The 16,707-nt window shown below is 37.8% G+C and overlaps 1 protein-coding gene across 1 annotated transcript; it reads left to right on the top strand.

The window, feature by feature from the left end:
• The first annotated feature begins 11,717 nt into the window (after positions 1-11,717).
• Positions 11,718-16,182, top strand: LOC110720954 (calcium-dependent protein kinase 33-like). Its single transcript, XM_021900058.1, has 8 exons — positions 11,718-13,220; positions 13,708-13,851; positions 13,942-14,094; positions 14,570-14,682; positions 14,821-14,988; positions 15,088-15,215; positions 15,505-15,604; positions 15,692-16,182. Exons 1-8 carry the CDS (start codon positions 12,509-12,511, stop codon positions 15,767-15,769), a joined length of 1,596 nt encoding a protein of 531 aa, XP_021755750.1. The 5' UTR covers positions 11,718-12,508; the 3' UTR covers positions 15,770-16,182.
• Positions 16,183-16,707: the final 525 nt, after the last annotated feature.

Raw genomic sequence — 16,707 nt, 5'->3', positions numbered from 1 at the left:
GTAGTAACAATGTAAAATACACCATATTTTTGGTATTTTTTTTTTTTGGTGTTTTGAGAGTCACAAGGGCGGAGTTGAGAATCGATCCCAAGATTTTCTCGAAGCGGAAGGAAAGCTCTAACCACTTAAGCTATCCCTCACTCTCACCATATTTTCGGTTTATGTGTTGCAGTAATTTTTATTTTTAAATACATGTATATATTTTTTGCAATTATGTTTATTAGATCTTATGATACAAGTTTTGCATTGAAAGTATAATATAAATCAAAATACTTGTATATATTTTTTGCAATAATGTTGGGTCGCGCCTAGGGATAGCAGTGGATCTGGATCCGACCCAGATCCGTGGATCCAGATCCGTTTTTCACGGATCGCGGCGGTTATCGAATTCTCAAATACGTTCAACCGAATCAGATAATAATCATCTTTACGGCTACAACAAATCGTCAAACCGTCTCTCCGAAAAGACTACATATTCAACAATGTATGCCAGAGATGTACCACAGTGCAAGATATTCTCAACGACCGTAAATTTGATATGGAAACCTTTATTGATTCTATTTTATGTATTTGTCAATTTAGATTTCATTTGTAAATGTCAGATGACTTTTATTAATGGATTGATTTTGTTAAAAAAAATGCTAATTATTAGAATAATTATAGGTTGGAGATAAGGACACTTATGATTGCAATATATAACTTCTATAGTACATAAAAGATTGTATGCACTATCTATTTGCACTATGTTAATGATCAACAATCAAAGTTGTCTTAAATATATAAGCGGGCTTGATAAGATTGTCGCGTGTCGACCAAAAATAAACCTAACTAAAACCTCATAAAATGTAGTAGGGTAAGCTAGGATCGATCCCACTGCACAGAGAATTAGATTATCAAATTATTACTTGTGAACGTTAAAAACCCCTGATTTGAAGAATGACTATTACGATCTAATATATAAAACTACGGACTTGAAAATAAGCTAAGTATGAAGATGTAAAACTAACAGTAAGAATAAATATTAAAGATCAAGAATGACAAAATAGGGATCGGAAGATATATTATAGCATTGGAATATCAATTGTTCATCGAATTACATAAATCATGCATATATCTTGATGTTAACTAATGAACATCAACTAGTATTCAAAACTTCCCTTAATTGCAAATAAACCAAACAAGCTCTTGGAATATTGTTAACTAACTAACAATCTAGAACAAGCTCTCAAGACTCGATTAATTAGCAGCATTAATAATTAGGAAGTACTAACTTAAGCCACAAATCTCACAAGGTCGGATTCGTGTAACTTAAAGGGTTGATAATCATAGGCATCAGACAAGTTTTAGTCACCTATCAAACACCTAAGTGCTACTAAGAAGTACTAACCTGGACAATTACGTATCACACGGTAATACTCTAGCAATTAAACTAACAAATTATACTAAAGTTGGCCGGTCTGTAATATAATCTGGCAGTTCATACCAATAAAACAGAATACCAATCCAATCAAGAAATAAACATATTACTGTCAAATTACTACATTCTTATTCTCACAACGCAATAATCCAATGTACTTGGTATAATATATCTCCGTACCCACTAATAATCTAGCTTGACATATCAAGAACTGAAATACTAACAATGACAATAATATAAATCATAGTTCTAAGATAAACAATTAAACTGAAACCACCGGTAAAATTATTCAACTAAATCTAAATAAAATTACTCTAAAGTCTAAACCACCTAATCTAGTAAAAGAATGAAATAATGAAAACAAAAATAAGTAATAAATTCTATAACCTTATTGAACCAAAATGCCATTAATTGAAATTCTACGTGCAAAGAACTTTAAGTTAAACATTGAATTCAGTTTACCAATACTAAAATGAAGATTGGAAGAAAGCCACGAACAACACTCCAAGTATATCAATTCGTTGCTGCTACTTCGTCTTCACCATTATTTCTTCAGCCCAGAAACTTTCGTTACAAATGAAGAATTGCAGAATATCGTCAAGTCACCTCGACTCCCATCCTCAGCTGATTCCATCTCTATTTTTTCTTGCTTGACAATTTGATTTCCCGCAAAAATCGCTCAAGGGTTTATTTGTGCCTTACCCGCAATAAACAGTGAGAGGAGTTCTTAGTTGCTCTTTTTCTTTTTTCTTTTGTTTTGGCTGAGTATTTCATTAAGACATTTGCTTAGCAAATCATGTTCGGTTATTTTAATTGAAATCGAAATTATAAATAAGTTGGGCATTAATCAACTAATTAAACTCTAATTTTCAATGCAGTCATTTATCAAAGTTTGCTGAATGGCAGGGGTCATAACTCATAAGTATACGTACGTATAAAGCCATGAGATCATTTTATGATCTTAAATTAGTTGGTATACAAAGTTGCATATAGAGTTGCATCTAAATTGCAATTTGTTTTGTGGCGGGTAAATTGTTAAATTCTCAAGTACGGTTTGTTCACCTTAATTTTACTTATTTTAAACATAAATAGATAAATTTGATTTAAAAAAATATATAATTTAAATAAGTGCAAGTTAGATAAAAGTACTCAGGAAAGTAAGTTCAAATAATTTAAGTTAGGATAAAAATTAGGGCTTTTCAAAATCAAATTACAATTGAAAGAACACTGATAAATTTTGTTCAATCTACCTCACATTATGAGAGTAACGTCTTGATCTTGACATACAAACGTATGTATATTATTCCTTCACATCTATTATTTAAGATGGTAAAATTATTTTAAACCCATCATCAACATATAAGATTACGAACCATCGCTGGATATAAGGAGAGAGGAAGCCAACCGGATGCAATACAAGTAACCAATCGAGATTTTTGTTAGTGGATGGTTCACTTGGTTCTATTCAAATCGTGTAAATTATTGATTACCTATTAAATGCAGTGATTACCTGCCATTTTACCAATTACGTGTTATATTAGGTGATTACCTACGTACTTAGCTATCTTTCAAATCATGCTAGGTTTTTGAATGAAAAATTTCAAACAAAACTATGTTTGTAAATTTCTTTGACAATGACTTATTGACTAATGACCAGTGACTTAAGTCACTAAACCTCACAATTTACAATCGACATGCATTATTTACCAAAGCCATATAAATATATTCAATACCGTTAGTGCTCCTAATCTGTTGCATTAATAAAGTCAAATAATATTGGAGAAATAATGCAAAATAATGCAAATAAAGCAATGATTGTGATAAGATAACCGCGTATAAACACGACCATAAGTCCATGACTGAGCTGATAACTGAGAAGTCAATAAAATAATCCATTTCTCACGTTTTCAGCCGGAACTTCTACTCACGTCCCACGTGGCTACGCGTACATTTGTCTCTTTTGCTGGATGTTTGCTGCGACACGAACATAACTGCTCGTAGTTGATTAGTGTCTTGAAAGTGGTATTCCAAAAACCTCGATCTGTCTTAAAAATATTTGTCTATATATATATACACTATTCATAATTTGTGACTTGAGATTGAATTCTGTCTATTTTGTATATAGAATAGGGCAAATGGATACCAAAGATTATATAGTGTCAGTACCACAACAAAATGTCGTGGAATTGGTATCTTGCAAAAATAAAAGTCCAATGACAAAACGACTAAACAATCTTATCTAATAAATAATTGCATACTCTTATATGAAAGAATAATAATAACGGGCATTAATTAAAGGAAAACATATAGAAGGGACATAATTAAGCCATTGTAAATTTGTATCATGCAATTTGGTGACGATTTGGACAGTGGTTGATAAACAGTACGAGAACTAGTTATTGTTTGTGTAATGGACATGAAAAAACATGATGATTAGATGTAGAAGATATATTTAAATTATAATGTTGCTTATAAAGTTTGTTTCTCTACTTTACTTCTCCAATTGTTTTGACATCACTTCAATTGTTTTTAAGAGACTGTTTGATACTTTGATTGGGAGGAAAACATTTTACACGAAATCGATTTTCGCCCTTTTTATATGTATATATATTTTTAAGTTTGTGATGGAGTAGTAAATAGTTTTTTCAATGATGAATAATTCTCTCAAGGAAAACATTTTATTCCATATACTTGTATAAGATAATTTTCTTTTCCATAGAAGGTAAAAAGTAGTAGTAAGAGAGAAAAAAAAAACATTTATTTGAAGTTTTAGTTTTCCACCTAACAATATAAAAAAATTGCATTATTTGTTTCATGAAAACCAATACAATGATTTACTTGTGCATTTCAATAACTTGATCACTCCCTATTTCATTGTTTAAAAATATCGCTCCCTATGATTTTGATGACGATTTTGACCTACTAGCTAACCCTCCTTAACTACATGGACAAAGCTATTCATGTTTTTTTTGGAAAAAAAAAAAAAAAAAAAAAAAAACTGTTTAACGGACTAAGTAATTAGCCTTTTAATAAATCCTGAAAAGTAAATAATGTAAAATATCTACATATCAAGAGAAATCCTAAAAAATCTTACATGAGTATGTTTATTCTTATTGATTTTTCAATAGAGCATTATATTTCATTTTTTTGAAGTATTAAAACTACCAATTACAAACAAAGGGAATATTATTTTGTTAAGGGTGAAAGTTTTATTGGCAAAACTTAGTAAAATCACTATCAATTGCATCTAGACTCTCATGGAATACTCAAAGCTTAAAAGGCATTTTGCGCCCAAACTATTATGGACTACTCTAACAATTGACAATGTGCAAATTGTGAACATACTTTGTATTACGAGTAACATTTTTGAATTGTTAGGTTATCAGTCTTACCACCCTATGTGAACCTCATCAATAGAATGACAAGCAAAATGACTGATGTCTAACAAGTGTTTGATAAAGACTTGCTCTTCAATATGTTGACCTATTAAAGTAAGTCCGATTTAACAATACGTATTAAAATATTACTCCCCCCGTCTCAATATATAGTTTTTGTTTGTGTTTTTTTATGGTATTTAAGAAATGGGAGGAGAAAGTGGATGAAGTACATTAAATGTAGAAAAAAGTTAAACAAAAGTACAAGGCAAGTGGATAATTTAAGGCGGAAAAAAGTGAAAAGTACAATCATAGACAAAAAGTTAGAGAGAAAAAGTGGAAAAAAGTACAAACCAAGTGGATAATTTAAGGGTAAATTAGGAATTTCAATGAATAAAGTTAAAAAAATGAGGGTATAATGGTCTTTACATACTATCCAAAAATAAAAATATGAACTATTTAGGTCTCCAAAATAAAAAAGCAAGAATTATAATATAAGACGGGGGAGTACCTAATCTAGTAGACATACATCACACATTCACACCAAATTACATGATTTAGTCTTGCTAATAAACACAAGTGTCAAAAGAATTACCAGTATAACCGCCTCAAACAATAACGAGACCAACCGATCACAACCCTACCAATTTAATAATTTATTGGTTTTTTGACTCTATTTAGACATAACTCTTATCTTTCGACTTGTCTAATTGGTGATAATAAATTTAGGTTGCCGAAAGGGGTGAACAAAGGTGTCAAGGTAAATAAATGAGACAACGAGTATAATTTCGCAGACAAAATCGAAAATATAACTCTTTATATAATTATGGAAAAATTGCTTTTAATAATCTCATCTTTGATCGGTTCGTTGTTAATAATCCCACCTTTTGATTATTATCTAATAATCCCACCTTTATAGTGCATTCTCTTTTATTGGTCCCTTACCTGTTGGTAAACGGTTTTAACAGGTTAAAATGCTACGTGTTACTTTACCATTAGTTGATAGATTTATAAAATAATTTTTTTTTTTTTTTAAAAACTAAAGTTTAAAGAATAAAAAAAAAATAACAAAAGTAACCCACCAGCGAACCCCAAACCAGCACACCACCCTATCCCAAGTGAACTGCTAAACATCGCCCGCAAATCTCCACATAAAGCCCACAAATTAAAAGTGAAATGACTCTTTTGCCCTCGAACTAAAATTATATTTTCTCTACTCTAGTAAAAAACACACTCTCATCTTCTCTTAACTTTGTAGTCTCACTTTCTCTCTCGAAAATATTTTTTCAAAATGTCGAGGCGGCAAGGCAAGGAAGTGGCGGCACCGGTGGCCGGAGCAAGGGGGTTTGGAGGAGGAAAGGTATGTTTTTTTTTTTTGTAAATTTTTTTATTTAAAAAAAAAAAAAAAAAAAACCGGAAAAGGTGGTGGCCCGGCGGCGACTGGTGGCTGGACGGCGGTGTTTGGGCGGCGGCGTTTGGCCCAGACGCCGACACCACGGCTCCGGCGCCTGTCCCAGACGCCATTGCCACGGTGATGGCGCCTGGGCAGGGCGCCGGTACCACTGTGGCTCTGGCGTCTGGGACAGGCGCCGGAACCCTAATTTTTTTTTTTTTTTCATTTTCTTTTATTTTTTTTTTGAATTATTTTTTCAAATTTTTTTTTTGCTTTTTTTTTGTTTTTGTTTTTCCGTTTTATTTTTAAATTTTTTTTTTTACTTTGTTTTTTCCAATTTGTTTTTTTTGGGTAATTTTTTTTTTTGCTTTGTTTTTTCCAATTTTTTATTTATTTATTTATTAGGTTATTAATTTTTTTATTTTTAGGTTGTTAATATTTTGTAATGTTTTTAATTTATTTTCCATCATATGTATATTGTTTTATTTATTTATTTATTTTAATTACTTTTTTTATGTGTATATTACATGTTTATATTGCATATTACATGTTTTGTTATTTTGTGTTAGGCATCGTATTTTCGTTCTGGGGCTGGGAAGAGTATGGACATTATGAGAAGTACGATCAACTCAATGGAGAGCTCGGGGCCCAGACACGTTAGATCCCGTGGTATTTCGGCCTCGGCTCGTAGAGAACGGGTGCACTATTCTGAGGATGATGAAGATGATGACGGTGATGAGGAGGAGGAGGAGGAGGATGCAGATGAGGATGTGGACGATCAGAGTGGACCATATGATGATTACGGTCCATTCAGTCAGAGGCTTGATGATGTGTATGAGACGCGTAGGGTAGACGTGCGTAAGGGTAGAGATGGTAGATTTGTTAGTAGATCTGGCACATCATCTGCGTCCACTGTGTCTGCGGTTAGCAGAAAACGGTCGAGGGCCGTTAATGATTCTTGGGTGGTGAGGGGCGAGGTGGCTGGGGGACCTATAGACGGGAGTGTGATTCCTAGCTTTCTAGGACACATCGCTACCCGTATTTGGGAGGACCAAGAGCGGGCTTTGGATAGCGGCATTTTGAAATGCCAAACCCGGGAGAGGACTTGTAACTTCTTGTGTAGTTGGGCTGAGGCTTGGCCGGAGGAGAGCGAGATGGTCGGCCGATTGAGGGGCACTAGAGTGAGCCACCTTCCTGCCACCATGCATGAGAGGATTGACTCGACGCTGATCACGGCTTTCGTTGAGCGATGGCAGCCGGACACGAACTCTTTCCACCTTCCGTTCGGTGAGATGACGATCATGTTGCATGACGTCGAGGCCATCCTTGGGATTCCCGTAGAGGGAAACCGATCATCTCTTGTCACAGATGCGGATCAGGCAGATTTATTGGCGGAGCTGTTGGCGGTGGATAGGGCTGCGCTGTACACAGCGGCACTTGGTGTGTGGGATCACGGCGGTGTTAAGATCGCAGCAGTTTTGCAGCGATGTTTGCACCCCACTTCACGTAGGACGCACGACACACAGCTGGCTGCATATGTTTTTCTTCTTCTCGGGTGTACCTTGTTTCCGGATAAGAGCGGAAACAAGCTCAGGCCACGCGACATAGTTGACGCGTGTGAGCCCGACAGAGTAGGCCAGTTTTCTTGGGGGTCGGCTACATTAGCGTACATGTATCGCCAGTTAGGATTCTCGAGCCGGGCTGATGCGGCAGGTATCACTGGATGTATGACGTTGTTACAGACGTGGATATACGAGTATTTCCCGGCGTTTCGACCACACCGCGACCCGGTTCCTATTGGGGATGGCCAGCCACGTGCCTGTGCGTGGAGTCCGCGTGTCGAGAAGAAGTCCATTGACCGCCTGCGATCGATACGGTTATTGCAGAGACCTATCCAAGTCCTGTCCGTACACGTGGCGATAAACAACTCGGTTTGAGGCGATTTCACTGTACATCAACTGACGCACTAAACCGTAGTTGTCTTCACCCATCTGAAACACATCAGCCACAACCCGAAATCCGCAGTTACCATCTGCAACCACATCATTCCACCCGTCCAGGAACGGCATCATGATGTTAGGGATCCTGTCTTTATATGGAAAATGTTCAATGTCCATTCTACCTGTTGCACACATCAAAAAACACAATTAACAAGTCAGCAGAAAACTAAACAAACACTCTAAAAAGTAAATTAAACTAAAGTACCGTACCGGTGCCGGGCATATTCACCGACGAAGAAGTTTGACTACAACTTGATGACGATGTACGACCACGGCCACGACCACGACCACGACCACGAATATACTCAAACGCACTCCTTTCCCGCCGTGGTTGTCGGCCTCGTGGTCGCTCGACCCCCTCAGGTTCCTCATGATCCAAGCACGACGAGTTGAACATGTCATGAAGTACGTGGGTAGCACTACGAATGATTGAAGGGTGGCTGGAGGACACTTGGTCAAACATCGAACGAAACTGCTCCAACTCCTCCTGTTCACGGTTGACTGTCTGTGGAACAGCATGCTCTCCGATAACGAGCGTCCGCCAGAATGGATGAACCTGATCAACATGTAACGACGCCCTATCTTGCGTAATTACGCGGTGAATGGTGCATGCAGAAGGTAGTCCATGAGTCACCGATAAAGCACATCCGCACCGAATAGCCACTTCATCACCCAACTCCCTCATCCTGGTGTGCTCGCTCAGAATCAACCCCAAGCAGTAGTGTGACACACGACCATGGAGAATCTTAAATATGAAATGGCTATACATCGTGCCATGTCGCCGTCTGGAGTCCTCGAGAGAGTTCTTGATGCCGTTCCTCTGAGTATCAATAGCCTTGTTTATTCTCCCGAACAGTGTATCCAAAGCAGAGGTGGAAGAATCAATCCAGTCCTTCAGAGCTCTATGAGCGCTCTCAACTCTACATGTAGTAGTGTTTCCAAAATGAAGAACTTGGTTTGTCCAATATTTGACAAACTTTTCCCTCTGAGGCACCCACTGCTGCATCACATAGTCTACGATTGCCGGGCACCATTGGTAAGCATCCTTGAAGTTATCCAAGGCTCGGTCGTACTCTGCCTCCGTAGTAGCTTGCAGGATCTTCCGCCACTTACCATTTACCAATCTCTCTGCTGAATCTAAGTTCTTGTTGAAAAGGTTGTAGGCTTTGACTTTCACGCAGTTGTTGATGTGCCATGTGCACAGTAAATGGCTCGACTCCGGAAACAGCTCCGCTATAGGGGCAAAGAGACCTCCCTCACAATCGCTGACGATGGCCGATGGCTGAACACTTGGGCCGATGTAATTTCTCAACTTCTCCAACACCCAACGGTAACTCGCAACCGTCTCATCCTTCATAACTGCATAACCAATCAAAAAGTTTTGGTTCGTTGGAGTCATCCCAACCATCTCAACCAGTGGAAACTTATACTTGTTTGTCTTGTACGTTGAATCGATCAGAATCACAGATGGCCAAGACGAAATCATATCAGCACAATCAGGATGCACAAGGAACAAATGAGTCACCTCCGATGTGTCTTCATCAGATTCAAACCAGTACAGGTAACCACGTGCTTGTGCCTGGTGTAGAAGCTGCTGGATAGGGTTCCTTCCCTCTGACCGTTCAAACCTCAATTTATGTCTGACGTTGTAGATGTGTCTTCGGTTTGGCTGGTCTTCAGGAAATTTCTCCAACACAGATGCTAATATTTTAGCAGGCTTCACTTGAGCATCACTCATTTCTTTTACAATTAGTTTCGCACCAGGACTTAGGCCACTTAACTGTCGATGACCCACTTCATATGCGATCATCTCATGGTTGTGATACCCCCATTTACCGTAACTCTTCACTTCCCAACCGTCACCCCTTTGCTGTTGTCGAACCTTTACTCTGAACTGACACCCACAACCTTTCCGCTTTGTATCAAACCGAATCGCTTGACTGAAATCTCGTTCCTCCCTTTTGCGATAACGGTCGCATCTCAAAATGCGATCCATTCTACCATCCCGTTGAGATTTATGAGTTGCTACTACTAAACAAAAACCTGATCTAATTGCAACATGTTTCGCCCAATCAACCGCTTGTTGAGCATCTTCGAACAGACCATCGTGTACAAAAATCCCACTATAATCATTTCCGTCTCCACCATAATCCTGCAACAATAACATATAAATATAATCACATAAGATTAGATTAAATTAATACATTTGACACAACATTAGCACAAAAGCAAAAACAATAATAAAATATAAACAACAAACAAATATATAAAAAACATAAACAAAAAGTATTCAAAAAAAAAAAAACAAATTTTAAAAATAAAAAACATAAACAAAACTTTAGATTAAATAAAAAATAAAAACAAAAAAAAAACATACACATAAAAAACATAGCGATCAAAAACACAAAAATCAAACACAAAATTTTACATTACATTTTAAAACAATTAAAAACAAAACAAAATAAAACAAAAAAAAAAACGAAAAAAAATTTTAACACAAAAAAAAAAAAAAAAAAAAACAAATTTTAAATTAAATTAAAAAAATAAATAAATAAATAAATGCAGTGGCGCCTAGCCAGGACGCCGCCACCGTGGCGATGGCGTCTAGCCAGGACGCCGCCACCGTGGCGATGGCGCCTGGCCAGGACGCCGCTTTCATGGTGGCGGCGTCTTGGCCAGACGCCAATGCCACGGTGGCGGCGTCCTGGCCAGGCGCCATCGCCACGGTGGCGGCGTCCTGGCTAGGCGCCACCACTACGTTCACGGCGTCCCGGCAGGACGCCAGCCGCCAATTCGTGGTTTTAGATGGCTTCGTACCTCCTTTTCCGGCGTCAACGGCGTCTCTCCGGTGCATCTAGCCGACGTTGAGGGCTCTTCGGTTTCACTCGGCGATCCAGTCCTGCTCCACATTTTTGGTGAGTGAAAATTTTTATTTTCGGTAAAAATTAAAACAAGGGCAATAATGTCAAAAATTTTAAAAAATGTGGGCTTTATGTAGAAAAACGCGGGCGATGTTTAACAAGTCCCTATCCCAAACCCTCCGCCATCCATCCCCTCCCCACGCCCTCCACCCTCCGAAAACCTCCCTCCCTACCTCCCACTACGGGAACCCCTTCCCCACCCTCACCCAACGAAAACCGTCTGCTCTTGTTAATCCAGGAAGTATGAGCGAATTTGATGGTGCGACGGTGGAGCGAACATTGGGGTTGCGATGCTTCAATAATCACAATTTGTTGGGTGATCGAATTTGGGTTGGCATTGATGTGCGTAAGAGTTGCATGGGTGGCGCGACGGTGGTTGCGATTGTGATTGGGGTGGTTGGGTTGCTGCTATCCGCTTTTGCGCTGTTGATGTTGAGGGAGTACGAGCTGTGAGGGGGAGAGTGGTGGGAAGGTGAAGTTTTGTGGGTTGCTACTCAGAAAGTGCGGTGGTTGTTGTGGTTGTGCGTGAGGAGGGAGGTGGCGAACAAGGAGGTGAAGTGTTGTGGCCTTGAATATTTTTTTTTTTATTTTTTATTATTTTTATATTTTTTGTATCCACTCGTGTAGTGACACATGTCATTTAGTAAATAAAAAAAAAATCAACGTATAAGTTACCGATCACAAGGGACCAGTAGAAGAGAATGTCGTCTAAAGGTGGGACTATTTGATAATAATCAAAAGAGGAATATTTAACAACAAGCCGGTCAAAGTTGAGATTATTAAAAACAAATTTTCCTATAATTATACGCCAAAAATCCGAAGTTTTATAAAATCAAATCAATTACTGTTATACAATTAGCCCGATTTTTGCCGGCCCGAATTTTTGCCATTTTCATACAGATTACAGATACAGCAGCAGGTACTTTCTTCCTTCCCTTTTCCCTCTCCTCATCTACCATTTTGACAGGCCTTTTAACTTGCTTGAAACTTTCAACTCTCCATTATTTCAACACATGATTCAGCTGACTATTTCTCCTTCAATCATCTCTCCACCTTTTTCTTCAGTGTATTTCTATTAACACAATAACCCTTGATCTATTATTCCTTAATTAAAAAATTAAAATAAAATAAAATAAAAAAAAAAACACAAACACTTTTTCGTAATTTAGAGTTGAAATTCTTAAAACCCTGTTCAAATCACAATCTGGGTATTGTTCATTTCCACCCTAATTGCTGAATTTAGTGCTGAATTTCATAATAAACCCTGTTCAAATCACCAATTGGGGTTCTGGGTATTGTTCATTTTTCCCAGATAGTTGAATTCAGTGCTGAAATTTGATCCAAATCTTCTGATTTTTTTTAATTTTTTACTTTTATTGCAAGATTGAAGGGGATTTTAAGAAATGGGTATTTGTGCAAGCAAAAACAAAGATCCAAAACAAGAGCAAAATGGGTATAGTAGAGGAGTAAATGAGCAAAATCAATCAAAAACATCATCAGCTGGGCAAAATCAGCAGTATCCTCAGCAGCCGCCACCGGAGAGACCGGTTGCGCAACCGCCTGTTCGAGTCCCAAGCCCTGCTAAATCAGCTGCAAGAACTGATTCAAATACAATTGTTGGAAAACCCTTTGAAGATGTGAAGATGCACTATACAATGGGGAAAGAATTGGGTAGAGGTCAATTTGGTGTAACCTATCTTTGTGTTGATAAACAAACAGGTCAACAATTAGCTTGTAAGTCAATCTCAAAGAAAAAACTTGTGACAAGAGCTGATAAAGAGGATATGAAAAGAGAGATTCAGATCATGCAACATTTGAGTGGTCAACCTAATATTGTTGAATTTAAGGGAGCTTATGAGGATAAGACATCTGTTAATCTTGTCATGGAATTGTGTGCTGGTGGAGAGTTGTTTGACAGGATCATTGCTAAAGGGCATTACAGTGAGAAAGCTGCTGCTACTATTTTGAGGCAGATTGTTAATGTTGTTCATGTTTGTCATTTTATGGGTGTGATGCATAGAGATTTGAAGCCTGAGAATTTCTTGCTTTCTAGTAAGGATGAAAATGCTGCTTTGAAAGCTACTGATTTTGGGCTTTCTGTGTTTATTGAAGAAGGTATACTGATTTAAGAGTTTGTCAGCTGTTTATCTGCTTAATTTTGCTTGTTTTCTTGATTGTTTTGGTTTGGGAAATAGTGATTGGATGGTTTTAATCTGAGCATATAGATCATGGTTTTGTGCTAGGTTGTTGCAGGACAACAGAATTGTTAATCTGTCCTGTTTCGCGGATCCATTGACCTGTGAATTGATGGTGGATTGTTGTAGTGAATTTCTATGATACTTGTTATGATCTTGTTTAGGAACTTGTTGATTAGAGATGTGGGGTTGACTTTTTTATTTGTTGATTAGAGATGTGGGGGTTGTCTTAACAATTTGTTGATTAGGGATTGCCCATATTCAATGTACTTAGGAGGCTGATCTTGATTGCATTGTAATGTAAGATTGCCCATACATCCTTTACTGTTGACTGTTGGGGATGTGAAACTTGATCTGATTGTTTTACTCAGAGCTGTAAATCCCTTTTTTTATATTTCTCCTCTCAGGTAAAGTCTATCGAGATATAGTAGGTAGTGCTTACTACGTTGCTCCTGAGGTATTGCGTCGTAGGTATGGCAAGGAGATTGACATTTGGAGTGCTGGAGTTATGTTGTACATTTTACTCAGTGGTGTTCCACCCTTTTGGGCTGGTAAAATTTCTTTCCTGTATTTTTAGTTTATTACAAATATTGTATCATTGATGCCTTTGTTAATTACTTGATCATAATTTTGTGATATAGAAACAGAAAAAGGGATATTTGATGCTATCCTGCAAGGACATATTGATTTTGAATGTAAGCCATGGCCAACAATCTCTAATGGCGCCAAGGACCTAGTAAAGAAGATGTTGACATCAGATCCCAAAAAACGAATCACTGCTGCTCAAGTTCTTGGTATGCAATATTGGCTTACAGTTGCTTTAAATATGTAATGATTAATGCTCTGTTGTTTACAACAAACTTTGCTGATGAGTAAATTGGGTTCTATCTTCTGTGCAATATTTTTCCAATTTCGCACAACCTGATACTAAAATCCAAATCTTCCTTTGTATTGATGGGGCTCAGAAATCTTTGAATTGGTATTAATATTAGTGGGGAAAGGAACATCGAAGTGAAGTAGCAAGTAGGAATTGCTTAGGGCAGCGTTAGGGAAAAATTTCATGTGCTTGCCCCCATAAAATCTCCAGCTGTTGGGTGGGCATCCATTGATGTATTTCTAGAGGTGGCAAGCATCCCTTGAATTTTGATGTCTTCCCAAAGTTCTTTTTTGAATTTTGATCATCTATGGACTGCTGTGCCTTTGTTAACTGTGGTATTATTTGATTTGCATCTATGTCCTGAAACTCAAAGTTTCATGTCAACAATGCAGATCATCCATGGCTCAAGGATGGTGAGGCCTCAGACAAGCCTATTGATAGTGCTGTTCTCTCCAGGATGAAGCAATTTAGAGTCATGAACAAGCTCAAGCAACTAGCACTGAAGGTTTGTAAACCTCTTCTCTATTTTTGTTTTTCCTTTCTTCTGACACAATAAGGTGTCTAAACTTGGAACATCATATGTGCTGTATGAATGTCAGAAATAATTTCAAAGGATATAAATGTATTGGTTTGTTGGGCATAGGTCATCGCTGAGAATCTTCCTGCAGAAGAAATCCAAGGGCTGAAACAGATGTTTGCAAACATGGACACTGATGGAAGTGGGACAATCACCTACGAAGAATTGAAAGAGGGATTGGCCCGTCTTGGATCAAAGCTTACTGAAACTGAAGTGAAGGCACTCATGGAAGCTGTAAGACATGAATTATATTTAATATGAGAAACAATGAGACTTTACTATGGCATGCCGCATGCACTTCTTCTCTGGCTGACTTCCATTTTTTCTTTTTAGGCTGATCAAGATGGAAGTGGATCAATTGATTACATCGAGTTTATCACAGCCACAATGCATCGGTATAGGCTTGAGAGAGATGACCAACTTTACAAAGCATTCCAGTTTTTTGACAAAGATAATAGTGGGTGAGTGGCTCCTTTTTAACAAAGTACTTCGTGGGTTTTATACCTCTGGATGTGAAGATCATGAACATTATGTAGACTTGCGCTATCATATCAACTTCCACATGTATACAAAAATACTCAGCGTGTTTACCTCCTAGATGAATCATTTTCCAGCCAATAGTCACCGTCTAAAATTAGACAAGAATATGTTCCGGTCCTTAAAATCTGTAATTTTAATTGTTCACTTTGTTGGTGAAGATTGTTTATCATCTCAATTGCTTATACTTGTCATTTTGATCAAATGTCTCAGGTTCATCACCACAGATGAGCTAGAAGCAGCAATGAGGGAGTATGGGATTGCTGATGAGAACTGCATCAAAGATATATTGACGGAAGTCGACACTGACAATGTAAGATTTGCTCCATCCCTTGAGTTACCTGGATTTCCTAATCAATAAAATGCCTTTAATCATGCATTGTGTTAATTCTGTTTGCAGGATGGAAGAATAAACTTTGATGAGTTTGTTGCAATGATGAGAAGTGGTACCCAGAATCCAGCTGCTAAACTCTTTTGATATACTTCTTATTCTGTGTGATCGTTCCACCTATCTACTGCAAGGTGATGTTCGAGGGACACTGTTGGTTAGAAAGACAGGCTGGTTCCCCTAGATCAAATGACCAAGTCGGATGAGGCCCATCATTGTAACATGGTTGAGTTTTTTGTAAAAAGTTTGTGCATACACAATATCCCTTGGACTTGGGAGTGATGTTATTTTAAATTTGAGTTGGAAGATTTTTGGACATGTTTGAAGATTTCTGTATTGCGCTCGGAGAAACTAATGGCTCTCATTTGTGTTAATTTTCTAGCTGTTGGGCGACAAAACAACCTTAAAGAGAGTTATATACTCCGTATGTGTTTTCTACATAGCCTCTCAGAGGACCCATTTGTAAGCTATCTTTTCAAGAAACCTTTTTTACCCAGAGTTCATTGTCCAGTTGCCACTCCAATAATAGTAGCATCTTTTATTAGGTTTTTACTTTTTAGCTGTCCGGACAAGAAAGCATGGATGCCGGGAGCAGTATTTTGTACTCGTTACAGTTTATAAAATCCAGTTGTGAAAATGCCGTTGCTGTTGCTACGCATTATGCTTGCCTCACTTCCTGGCTTCCTGCCCCCTCTGGTTACACACTCGTGAAGTCGTGACAGTTCACAGGAAACAGGCCATTAGGTCAAGCTTGCTCAACCTACTGTCCTACCCTCTGTTATGACAGTGGGTCAAGCTGATGCATCAACTTACCGTCCTTGCTCAGTTAGCTTTAGAAGAGTTTTAAAAGGAGAGCGAGGTTTGTCTCACAGAGTCCATTGATGCTCATGTATACATATCAGCGAAGAAATCCACTCTTCTTACTTTAGAAAACTCGGTTTTAGCCGACTCCAAGAAAATCAGTCCCATTGTATAAATATGACACAAATATTATTAGTCTTTGTGAAAAGGGGATTAAATTGCTATTT

The sequence above is a fragment of the Chenopodium quinoa genome, unplaced genomic scaffold (genome assembly GCF_001683475.1).
Source record: "Chenopodium quinoa cultivar QQ74 unplaced genomic scaffold, ASM168347v1, whole genome shotgun sequence".
NCBI classification, from domain to species: Eukaryota; Viridiplantae; Streptophyta; class Magnoliopsida; order Caryophyllales; family Amaranthaceae; genus Chenopodium; species Chenopodium quinoa.
This window is presented reverse-complemented; position numbering and strand designations above follow the sequence as displayed.

What these genes read in the sequence shown, in the direction of transcription:
- LOC110720954 (XM_021900058.1), top strand. Translation starts at nt 12,509, where the DNA reads ATGGGTATTTGTGCAAGCAAAAACAAAGATCCAAAACAAGAGCAAAAT. An exon ending in TGTTCCACCCTTTTGGGCTG is followed by an intron (nt 13,852 to 13,941) that starts GTAAAATTTCTT and finishes TTTGTGATATAG; the next exon opens with AAACAGAAAAAGGGATATTT. An exon ending in CACTGCTGCTCAAGTTCTTG is followed by an intron (nt 14,095 to 14,569) that starts GTATGCAATATT and finishes TCAACAATGCAG; the next exon opens with ATCATCCATGGCTCAAGGAT.